The 12483-nt window shown below is 41.1% G+C and overlaps 1 protein-coding gene across 1 annotated transcript; it reads right to left on the bottom strand.

Moving 5' to 3' along the window:
* Positions 1-912: 912 nt before the first annotated feature.
* On the bottom strand, positions 913-6602 carry LOC148742900 (uncharacterized). The gene is made up of 4 exons (XM_088749082.1): positions 6546-6602; positions 2685-5511; positions 1989-2552; positions 913-1538 (listed from the first exon to the last, which is right to left on the bottom strand). The coding sequence occupies exons 1-4, from the start codon at positions 6600-6602 to the stop codon at positions 913-915; spliced, it is 4074 nt and encodes a 1357-aa protein (XP_088605208.1).
* Between the last annotated feature and the right edge of the window lie 5881 nt (positions 6603-12483).

Consider the following 12483-nt stretch of genomic DNA (forward strand, 5'->3'; position numbering starts at 1 on the left):
ATACATTAAACCAACTGTCTTAAAAACTCAGCTTCCAAGCTGTCTTGAAAATGTTGGGGAATAGAACACTCTTCTCTTGACATAATTATTGTTGTTTATTTCACAGAAACATTTGCCCGAGTCGAAAACTCGACTCGCCAGTAAAGGAGAGGTTTTCTGCAAACAGAAAACACGCTTAAAACAAACGAAATTACAACATTAACAACTGAAATGAAAACTCACCGACTGTTCGAGCTTAGGGTTTTCAAACAATGACAATAAAACAGCAACCAAACATTCTTGAAAATGAACGTGACGATTTTTCCTCTCAAAGCACATGGGAGATTGCCCGGATGTTTACGTGAACATAGGCCCGCAATGGGAGTTGCACCGGCCCCTAAATGAAATTTACACAAACTATTTCATTTACAAAGGCTATTTGCGACCAGTGCGATTTAACGTGAAATAACGCGAAGCTACTCAATACAAGCAATATAAACTAACTGACCACAACTTAGATCAATGTCATCAGGTGCCGGCGTAAATACACCTAATTATTTTGTCGTCCATATAGATCCACACCAGTTCAAAATATGTTACAAATGTCAAATGCCAGGCCATTGTAGTCTATAAGGTTAGATCAGAGTCTTCGTCAAATAAAACTTTGTAACGCTGCACAGACACGTCCATAACGTCAAGGTGCTACATGAAAGTGTGATCGAAGAATCACCGGATGATTCTAACTAACTAGGAATTTGACAATTCAAGACGACACAGCTTCGTAATTGGACGTACGAGGGTAGTCACTGTCGTTTTCACCTCCCTCTGTCTTTGGCGCTTCGCGCGGGTCATGACGGTGGAACTGGTCCTAACTCTTGCAGAACGCACAAGCCCATCTTCACTAGGAAAGACTTCAATGATTCGCGCGAGTGGTCACTGTCCTCTGGGAAAGTTTTTGTCAGCTAACAGAACGACATCTCCCACTTTCAGATTCTCCTTTGCTTCATTCCACTTCTTTCGTTCTTGAAGGGTCGGGAGGTATTCACTAATCCACCGTTTCCAGAAGAGATTTGACAGGTACTGCGCTTGTCTCCTCTGGCGTTGACAGTAAAGATCTTCTTTGTCGAAAATTCCTGGGGGCAAACTGGAACATGGTCGCAAGTTTAGAAGATGGTTTGGGGTCAACGGTTCTTCATCCATAACATCATTACTGTTTCGTGTCAAGGGTCTACTGTTGAGGATGTTAGTCGCTTCAGTCAGCACGGTGTGAAGCACTTCGTCACAGACCACTTGTTCCTTCAATAGGGCCTTCAAGATTTGACGTACGGACCTGATCATTCTTTCCCATGCCCCTCCCATGTGGCTTGCCCCAGGTGGATTGAAGATCCACTGAATTCCTCTTTGAGCACAGAATCCATCGATCCTTTGCTGATTCCATTCTTCAATCGATTCTTTCAACTCCTTGTCTGCTTTAGTTAAGTTCGTTCCACAGTCGCTCCTGATTTCCTCGGGACATCCTCTCAGGCAAATGAATCTCCTCAATGCATTGATCATAGAATCTGTATTCAAAGTATTTGCAACCTCAATGTGTATGGCACGGACTGACAAGCACGTGAAAATACATCCATATCTCTTGACTTACCGCCGCCTGGTTAGCTCAATTGGGAGAGCGCCGGACTGCTGTGCGGGAGGTCGAGAGTTCAATACCGGCCGGACCAACACTCAGGGTCTTAAAATTAACTGAGAAGAATATGCTTCCTTTCTTTAACATCAAGAATTGGTTAGATATTCTAGTCTTCTCGGATAGGGACGAATAAATGGAGGTCCCGTCTCCTGCAGGGTTAGGGGCAGGAGACGTTAATTTCCCACGCACGAGATTACTGTGTGATGGATGTCCTCCCCTGGGGTGGGTTGGGTGGGTAACAGGACCCCCGTTGATACCAGTGTTTACTACACTGAAGGGGCTATCCTGTATAAATATAGATGTCTGTCTGTCTGTCTGACTCTACTTCTTTTCTGCTTTACTTCTATGGGGCCAAAAAGATCCACCCCGACATATGTGAATGGAGGTTTATGTGGGGTGATCCTGTCTTCAGGTAACTTTGCCATGAACTGCTCTCCGGTGGGTGCCTTTCGTTTTTGGCAATCAACACACTTTCTCAATACACGTCGTACTGCAGAGCGTCCCTTTATGACCCAAAACCTTTCTCTCAGTGATGATAGCACAGATTCCTGGCCCATATGGCCCACATTCGCGTGGTTGTGCCGAATAATTAGTTCTGTCACATGGTGATTATTGGGTAGAATGTAAGGATACTTCAAATCTTCGTTTACAGGAGCACTCTCTAGTCTTCCACCAACTGCCAGCAACCCGTTTCTCAACTTAGGATTCAATTGGAATATCGAGGAGCCCTCCCTCTTTAGTGCCTTCTTCATCAACCGTTTGTTTGCGCCAGGCGAGATGTTACTGAGTGCCTCGAACACCCTTGGAAAGGTAGCTTTCTGGACCTGACGAACAATTTCCTCTTCAGCCTTTTGCAGCTCGAGTGCGGTTAGTTTTCCAACTATGTTTCCTGAACTAATTAGAGGAGATGCATCGTATACTTCCTGCTTGCAAACTTTGCTCTAGAGAAACTTCTTGTAGCGTAAAATCCACGCAAACGCTTTCTTCAATTTCCACCATGAAGAGTAGTAATGTATCAAACCTCCTATTGAATCTTGTACAGCAACAGTGGTGTAGATTCGGCTTTCCTTTCTTACTTCAGGATCGCTATCTTTCAAGGGGGGCACCTCAATGGTTGCTGGCCAACAGGATTCTTGTTCCCAAAGGAACGCTGGACCATTTAACCACCGCTTGTTCTTGATCATCTCGTCAAGCCTCAAGCCTTTGGATGCATCGTCTGCTGGATTCTCATCTCGGTTGACGTATCTCCAATCTGAGGTGGATGATATGCTACGGATCATGGTAAGGCGATTCGACTCAAAGGTGTGAAACCGCTTGGTGTCATTTTTAAGGCATTTCAATACGGTAGTAGAGTCCGTCCAGTACTTCACTCGATCTATCTTGATTTCCACTTCTCGACTTATGATCTGGTACAGCCTAACTGAGATAACTGCTGCTGATAATTCCAACCTTGGAATCGTGATTTCGTGGATGGGGGCCAGCCGTGCCTTTCCCATGACAAAGCTGCAATGGATGTTGTCGAAAACGTCAACAAGGCGTAGATAGGCTACTGCTCCATACCCTACACGAGATCCATCTGAGAAAATGTGCAACTGAACATTCTTTGTTTCGCCAAAGTTCTTCGGCTTAAAACATCGTTCGATTTGGAATGCTTGCAATTTTGGAAGGTCTTCTAGCCAGTGTAACCACTGAACCCTTTCTTGTTCACCAATGACACCGTCCCATCCCACCTTCTTCCGACAAAGTTCTTGTAGTAATAGCTTGGCCTTCATTATGAAGGGGGAGATAAAACCAAGTGGATCAAATAATGAACTAACAACTGACAACACTCCACGTCTAGTCATTGGCTTCTCTTCCAGTAATCGCTGAATTTTGGCTGACACCTCCCAGATGAATTTGTCAGTCTCTATATTCCATTTTAAACCAAGCGCACACGCTGTGGGCAAATCTTCTATGTCCAAGTTGACCACTGAACTTGCTCTTTCAGATTGTGGTATTTCAGCCAACACCTTCCGGTCATTGCTAAGCCATTTTGTTAACCTGAAGCCACCTTTCGCCAGCAATTCTCTTAGTTGTGAAGACAGCCTTATTGCAATCTCTGGTGAATTTACAGACTTCATCAAATCGTCGACATACATGTTTTTCTTCACGGTTTGAACTGTCACAGGGTCGAATTCTGATTGATAAATCGATGCTGTTTTCTTGAGGCAAAGGTTTGCACAAGATGGAGAAGAGGTCGCCCCAAATAGATGTTTCACCATGCAGTACTCTCGCGGTTCCTCGTTCAAGTCTCCATTGGGCCACCATAAGAATCTCAACGCATCCCGGTCCTTGGGCTCGACGTAAACTTGATGAAACATGGCCTCAATGTCGGCTGCGATGGCGATAGATTCTTGGCGAAATCTGATCAATACTCCTACTAAAGGATTTGCCAAGTCAGGGCCTTGTAATAATTGCTGATTAAGGGAGGTCCCATGATACTTTGCACCACAATCGAAGACCACTCTTACTTTTCCTGGTTTCAACGGATGGGTCACAGGATGGTGCGGAAGGTACCAAACTGGTCGATCTCTCACGTCTAACTCTTCCCTTCGAACTCTCTGGGCATGCCCACTAACTATGTACTCTTGCATCGTACTTCGGTACTTCGTAAGCAACTCTCCATCTTTAAGCAGTCGTTTCTTCAGAAGTTGTAACCTTTGTTCCGCCATTGGTTTATTGTTGGGGAGATAAGGCAATTCTTCCCGCCATGGCAGAGCAACTTGAAAGTGGTCACCCACTCTTTGCAGGGATTGTTCCATCTTGTATAAGGCTTTGTTGTCTTCAATCGATGGTTGGATCGTTGGATCTATTCCAACGGAAGAGTCACCAAAATCTGTTTTCCAAAGTCGCTCGAGTTGGCGATGTAAGAATTCATCATCAGTATGGTGTTTAACATCAAACGGCTCAGTGTTGGCGTGGACTCCCCTTTGCCTCCACTGACTTTCCTTCGTGTGGACAAAATTCACTGAGCAACCGTGATCCCCTTTCTGACCCTCCATTGGACCCATCACTGTCCATCCCAAGCTGTATCGGATAGCTATCGGCTCATCGTGGTCACCAGATTTACATTCAAGTGGAAGGAACAGGCCAGGATTCTCTTTGAGCCCGATCAATAGCAAGACTTCTCCATATTCTAGCACTGGAATGTCAATGTCTCGAAGATGAGGCCACCTAGTAAGGTCTTCTGTCTTCGCTATACAACTTGTAGAAATTGGCATATCATTGACTGTTTTCACATTCAACAATTCGACAGTAACTGATTCATCCAAGGACTTCACCACCAAATCTACAAGGCAACCTTCCACCTGGGCTGAACCCGTCATTCCAGTCAATGTGAAACTAAGTCTATTTCCATTAAGCTTAAGTTCCTTTGCCAGCCTTTCATGGCACAGAGTCACCTCCGAACCATTGTCAAGCAGAGCATACGTTTCGACCATCCTGTCGCTACCCTTTCCTTGAACTTTGACAGGCAGGATCCCAAGACAAACTCGGTTTTCTCCGGCCCCAGTGGCCGCTACAGTTACTTCTCTATCATTCCCGGCCCCAGTAACATTAGGAAGCAAAGCATTTTCTTGTCTTGCTCGCGATTGTTGTTCAGCATCAGCATTAGCTTCTCCTCCGGTTCCTGTAGTGTGACGATGCATTAGAGTGTGGTGGTTACCTCCACAACTAGACTTCTGGCACTTGAAATTCACTTTGGGGCACTCCTTAGCTATGTGTCCCTTTACAAGACATTTGTTACAAAGTCCACCTTGTTGCACAACTTTCCTTTTCTCTCCATATGTGAAACCTTTGAACCTTTCGCACTTCCAAATTTCATGAAATTCAGACCTGAAAAAAATCAGGCCTGTACGGGACTCGAACCACTGACCTCTGCGATACTAGTGCAGCGCTCTAACCAATTGAGCTAACAAGCCAACTGAGAGCAGGCCGTTAAGTTGATTCGTAATGAACCCGTGAAAGTGATAAATGAGATAGAATAAATATATGAAAATATATGCTTTTCATATATTTATTCTATCTCAATATAAGTCTCCTTTGAGCTCGTAAGTGAGTACGATCCAACAGAGAAAACCTAATCCTGCCCAGTAGGCAAACATTAAATGAATACCTACAACGCCGGTTTATGAAATCTAAACAGTACTGACTATAGGTCATCGTATTCACCAGCTTCTCGCGTGCGTTTATGCAAAATACGATTCTATGTGCTATTCTTTTACCCAATAATTCAAACCTGTCCTTAATTCTAAAACAATGATTTCTTGAATTAGCTTATCAAACGGAAACGCACAGTTGAAATCACGTTATCTCAACAATGCTAATGATTGACTCCATAGAAAATATTGTCTCTAATGACGCTATGAAATTAACTTCAACTTAAGGATGTAAACTTTTCTCTCTTAATTTAATGTATCAGGGTTTGGCATAAAAGTAAAGTCTCAAGAGAAAGTGTAACGTTCAGTTATTCGAACGACTCAGAAATGTGTTGCAAAACATTTCGATTTATAATAACATTCAGTGTTGTGATAAAGATTATCCTCAAGCTGTCACTTAATTGACCAAACCATCAACCCGGATATAAAAAATCTCCCTATTATCTTTCCGTGTGTAGTTGAATTACCTTTAGTTAACTAGCAGTTTGTCGCCTCAGTTCAGTGATGCTTGTCTGTACTGCGGTTCAAATTTATAAGAATTATATTGCTCCTCACGCTTTCATTTGAGCATTTGAAGGATAAAGATATTTTCCGAGCATTTAAGACCTTAAGTTTATGTTGATTTCCTTTCTTGGTTTCATCGCTTCTGACTGTTAACCGACAACAGAAAGATTTCCCGGTCTTACCGGAGTCTTAATCTTTTCAGAACCATAGACAATGTTCAATAAATCACTCAAACGCATTACTAAGCGGTACGGATATTTTCATTCTTATGGTTTTCAAGGCTTTGAAAACAAAGCTTACGCTTCAAATCCGGACATATCTTTCACGGACTCTAACAACTTCAGAAAGGTATTAACTTTGAACATATCCTTAGTTGTTATTAGATATCCTTACTTATTGCTTGGCTGTAATAAGAAATTATTAAATTCAAGCTTCCCTTTTGGGTTATTGAGGAAAAATACACGAACAGTGTGGCGATAAAGTTTGGTGTAACTGAACCTGCGTTTCATTACCACAGACTAACCAACCGATTAAAATCCTCCTTATTTGGGCCTATTTTTTCCCAACCCGGTAATAAAAATTTTGCGAAAAAGAGAAGAGAAAGCAGTCCACCACTTTCTCGTATTTTGATATTTCCAAAATATTTGTCTTTTAATTTCCTCCAAAAGAAAAGAAAAACATTAATATTCAATTCAGTACCACCTTACGAAACATTAACAGTTCCCTTTGTGGTTTCACAGGAGCTGGTTCCCAAAGCAACATGAAGAACCACCGTAATTACATCAACAGTCTTTCGCAGAAAAATTTGAATATTCCATGTCAAACACTAAAGGCGCACTTTTTCTAGTCAGTTCATTGTATTTCTCCACCATTCAATCGGCGTTCCAGAGATTTCAGTTTGCTTCTTGGTGAAGTGGGATGATTGGTATAATATTAGAATCGATTCATCAACGAAGTCGAGAATCCAGTAAAGACCAAATAGCCTTATTGGCCTAGTAAACCCAGTGCAGGTTTAGTGAGTCCCTTCAGGTCGGGACAGCATCAAATAACAGCCATGGACGTATTGCGGGCGCACAGTAAGCTCGCTCCGCGAGTTGCTGTTGCAGTCAGCTGCATTATAATCGGACTCTTTCCGAGTTCTCAAACTTCACACTTTCTAATTTTGGGATTTATCTGCATGAGAATTGAAAGTCATTTATATCTCAAAGGCTTCACAATTATAATCAATTTAGAACAGAAGCCTGGTCTCAAGGTATCCCGGCCCGAAAACGACTAAACTTCTTCTCCTGGTTGGACATTAGTAAAATATATTTGAAAGAAAATCTAATTGATCCAAATATCGCCCGGATTATTTCATTTTGACGAGAATATTGTCTTGCAATGCACGATTTTATATATTTTGCCTGACTTAAGTGTCAACTAATTTCGTTGTATTAATATTTCTTGCTTTCATATCCAGCTTTGAACTTGACCCTCCCCAGCGTGTATTGAGCTCATGCAGGAGCAGTCATCACCCGAGTTTTGTTTTCGAAAACATTACTTTGACTCCAGGTTTATCTTTCTCTAAATCAACAGCCACTACTTGGGACAGAGAGCGAATCTGAGGGCGTGGCCGGGATTTGTGAATTTCACTAAAGTTATTTTTAGAGTTACAAATAAACGGAAGTCTAATTCCTGGGACGTCCGCACATCTTAATTGAAGCGCGCCAGCCCTTGTATTTATAATATGCATTGCAATGGCGACTGTTGAATATTCAACATGACCTTGTATTCGACCGCGATTTACAAGCGTCTGGATTTCGGCATAAATATACCGGATGAGTCTATTGAAGGGCCTGGTGAGTGCGTTCCACAAAAAGAAGTTGCAGAAAGCGGTCCTACTCGTAAGCGCAAGATAAGCGAGGTTTTGTCTTCCGAAGAAGACTCCAATTCTGTTTCCTTCGGCGGGAAAACCGTGAGAAGAAGTCCGCGTCTCGCGGTTAAAGCTTTAAAAGGTCTTCTTGAAAAGAAACAGAAGAAAGCCAAGGAATTATCCCAAGAGCAGTATCTTCGGGAACTCAGGACCTCCAAAGAAGTGCAGACATTAAAAAAGCTGGCGGAAGAAGTCTATCAACTTGACGCTTCGCTGCACTGTGAAATGGAAGCGATATCCGGCCATCACCAAAGTGCAGTTCTCAGCGTCTATCCTCGCAAGGAGAGGATCTTCAGTGAAAAACTTGGCACGTACCATCCAGTAAGATTACTTTTCTGTCCATCAGGGCATTAAAAATTACAGGTATTCATCCATAAAACTGTCGACGAGGGTCAAGTTGACTTGAACGATCGATTGTCTGTGGAGCGAGTGATTGAGGTTCTTCGACCACATTCAGGTTTTGTTATGTGCCCTGGAATTTCAGACTACGATGCTGTCTTCGCGGATATTCGCATTCAACCATCAAACGTGAAAAAAAAAGCTTTGGCCCTGGAGACACATAAGTGCTAGAAAGTGCAAGTTGTGGCACAAACCGAGGAAGCTGGATTTGGCCGACGAAATGTGCGACATATGCAGCGAGTGTAGACTTGCGAGGAGACAAATGCTTGTTGTTCGTGACAGAAGAACGAGCTTGCTAGAAGAAGGGCGCATTGAAAGACAGCAGGCGTCGTCCAAAGTTAGATTGTCCTGCTTGAGCCCGGAAGCCAAATATTGAGGCATGAGAACGTTCGAAAAGAGCGAAAGAATTTGATAAGAATTGCGGAGCGAATGATCAGTAGAACATCTGTGACAGTCAACCAACAACAGAATAGCGAGTTGGTGAAACTAGTTCAGTCAATTGAATAGTGCAATGAAGGACAAGAAGGTTTAACGAAAGTAGTGGAAGAGGCTGACAATCACAAGCCCGACACTGGAGCGGTTATCCGTGAAATGTGGCAGATGGAGAAGGAATCATTTTTCAAGGACCAGGCCAAAAATGGTAAGTCAAGAAGTTTAAGTTTCCTTTTTTTCAAAAACACAAAGTAAACGTCATTCATTACCATATTTCACCAGAGTTACGGTATGATACTCAAAGGGTCGTATTTCTTTCATACTATTTTAAAAACAAAGTGTGGTAGTAACGCAGGTAGTTTGTAAGACAAATTAACGCACATGTACAAATGTACAATCAGTGAAAAATACTCTTTGATACCAGTTAATTAACAAGTAAAGTGATACTCATTATGCCACCCTTTTAAATTGAAATCATTGGTCGGAACCTTAAAAAACGCTCATTAGAGCTCGCTGCGTTTCCTTTTGCCTTAACTATATCTATATAGACTATGTACGATGAATGAAGATTGGCAAAAAATAAATGTATCTGTCTGAAGCAGAGTGTTCTTTTTCGATTTTAAGAAAATATTCGTTCGCTATCCGGTTATTTACATGTGGGTCATGTGCATAAGTAATTTTTTTTCTGTTTATGTCATTCCCCATCGAGTCATTTCTTTCTCTTTCTTCTAGAAACTGGAAGACAAAGTAATAAATGGTCGTCTGCAACGATAAGAGTTGATAAGTTTTTTATTTAATTAATTTTCATATGCTTTTCCAGAGAAATTTTTGCCAGAAACATGCATCAAAGGCATGAATTTACTAGTATGGGGTTGCCCTGTATGCAATAGTCCAAATATCAGAACAAAAACAACTAAGAAAAATTGCTTGACAATGTGTCATAAACACAGAAAAAAACTCTTGGTCTATTTCTTGATTTACATGTAAAAGGGAAAAGGAGACCATATAATTTTTGTTTTATACAATTTAATGTACTGTACATAAATGATTTTGTGTAATTTCACTTCTTTTATTTAATAGCTCTTGCTATCTATGCCAGAAGTCCAGCAGCATTTCGTGCTGTTCGAGACCTAGGCATCCTGCAAGTACCGTGCACCAAATATCTTCAACGTATCATTAGCAAAAATGCTGATGGGCCTTGGATCCATGAAGACTACATTGCTAATCAAAGGCAAGAATATGAAAATTTCACCAAAATACAGGTTGATACAGGAAAGGAAAGACCATTAGGCATTGTCCTAGTTTTTGATGAGACAAAGGCTCGTAAAAGCAACCATAATAAAGTCTTAATATAAAAATAAATAAATTAACAAATATAGCTGCTGGTTCATGTATTTCTGGGTCTTTTTCTTTTGTTCTTTCTTATGATTATATCACGCTTTATTTAAAGAAAAGTTTTATACAGTAGAAAATCTTTACACTTGTAAAGGTCAGCTAAGTAAGTGCTGAAAATTAAGACTATGAATTTCTGGATGTCCAAATTGGCAAAAGTTAAACACAGGACAGAACAAAAAATTAAGTCATTGCTTTAGTGCAATCATCTTCAGTGCAAGAAATTTAACAGTTACTTCAACAATGTTGCAAGTAGTTGATTTTACCTGGAAGCATTTACTTTACTTGAAACACAGGTGCAGTCAAAGATTGTTTGGAATTCAATGAATGGGAACATTAGGGGTTATGCTATGAGTCCAGAAGAATTGCCTTGGCTACATGATGTGTATATTGAGTGTTGGAGGGGATTATGATCAACAGAAAATCTTATATATCCTTCAATTTTTGTGGAGTGATTAAACTTCAAAGTGTCATGTTATTGGTCCTTATTTCACCTTATTTCATCTTACTCAGTTTGTCTGGCTTGCGATCCTTTTGGCATCACTGGTTTAAAAGCAGTTTCCCCTTTCTGGTAACCTTAGCCAGTCAACTGTTGGTGGCCGTTAAGGAAGTAATGCATGTACCCTTATTGCCTCGCTGTTTGGCTTTCAGTTTGGCAAACATGCCCTGCCAGAGTTAACTGCAAGCACCCTACCAAGTCAGTGGTTTGAAGTACTAGCTCAGGCAATGTTTGAAGGAAATGCTCTGCATGATCTGCTGTTTGATGGAGAGGCTAGAAATCTTGACACAGAAGATGCTGTGGAGAGCTGAGGAGATGATTTTCATATTTCAAGTTATGATCAAGCCATTGGGTTTGATTTGCAATCAGGAGATTTTTCACCTCTGATCACCACTTTGCAAGCAAGGGCAAGCCGGCAACAGAAGCAAGTGGCTGTTATGATCTCTAGCCTCCGCACTGTGGCAGTTCTAATTTGGGAGACAGAAGCCATTGCAATTGTAGATTCTCATTCCCACGGCCAGCGTGGAGCCATGGTAGGCTATGTACCTCATGGACAGGGTAGCTGTCGTGATATTGTAAATTGGTACTCAGTGGTGATGCAAAAATTCTTCAATGAAAATCTAGGCTTGCGCACTCTTACATTTGTTTCTTATGATTGCACGTAGGCGTTTTGCCATAAAAGTTAATCCAAGTTCTTTGACTTTAGTGAATGGGGATAACAGTACATTAAACTTAACATATAAGAGTTTTTAAGGGTCATGTATTGCTTGCCCTGCAAGCAATTACATGTTTGCTGTATAACTTGGCTTGCAAAAAGAGAATTTTTTCACAGGTATGCCACAGCTCATACCGGCAAATTGTAGCCCCTGGTGGCTGGGTAGAATGTGACAGGTGTTAAAGAAGGGAATTTTTCAATGTAGATCACACATGCAGATCGGGAGCATCACATAACTGAAATGACTGAAAGAAAATGAAGTTTTACTAGAGATACTTACCTTAAAAACTTAATTGAAGAGCATAAATGTTTTTGGGGTTAGAAATTAGGGCCAGGCTTCCCTTATTAGTTTGTTTTCTTTAGCCCTCAAAATTTCTATAACCTTAAAGTATGTTTTGTCCTGACCTGTGTGATCACATAATGTCTCCGAGCTCCATACTTCATACACGAAAATTAATAGTCTACCTTTTTTCAGTAATACTAAATGTCTTTAGGTTGTCTCTCAGTGACTGACCAGCTTCAACAACTTTACCAGATTTGGCCAACTCCTCAAATTTTCCTTTGAAGAACTCTTTTGTTCTTGTGTTACATAGTTTGTGAGGTATATCACGGTATATCTTATTAATTACAGAAAAAGGATAAGTTGTAGTTAATGTTCCACATTTTCCTATTGATCATTTGAAAGATTTTAACAATTGCTCATCATTGTACACATTAAAGTGAACTACTTCCAAAAAATTGTTTTGTGCTTGTTTAGTTTCCTCTCATTTA

This window comes from Stylophora pistillata, chromosome 1, assembly GCF_964205215.1.
Source record: "Stylophora pistillata chromosome 1, jaStyPist1.2, whole genome shotgun sequence".
Taxonomy (NCBI): Eukaryota; Metazoa; Cnidaria; class Anthozoa; order Scleractinia; family Pocilloporidae; genus Stylophora; species Stylophora pistillata.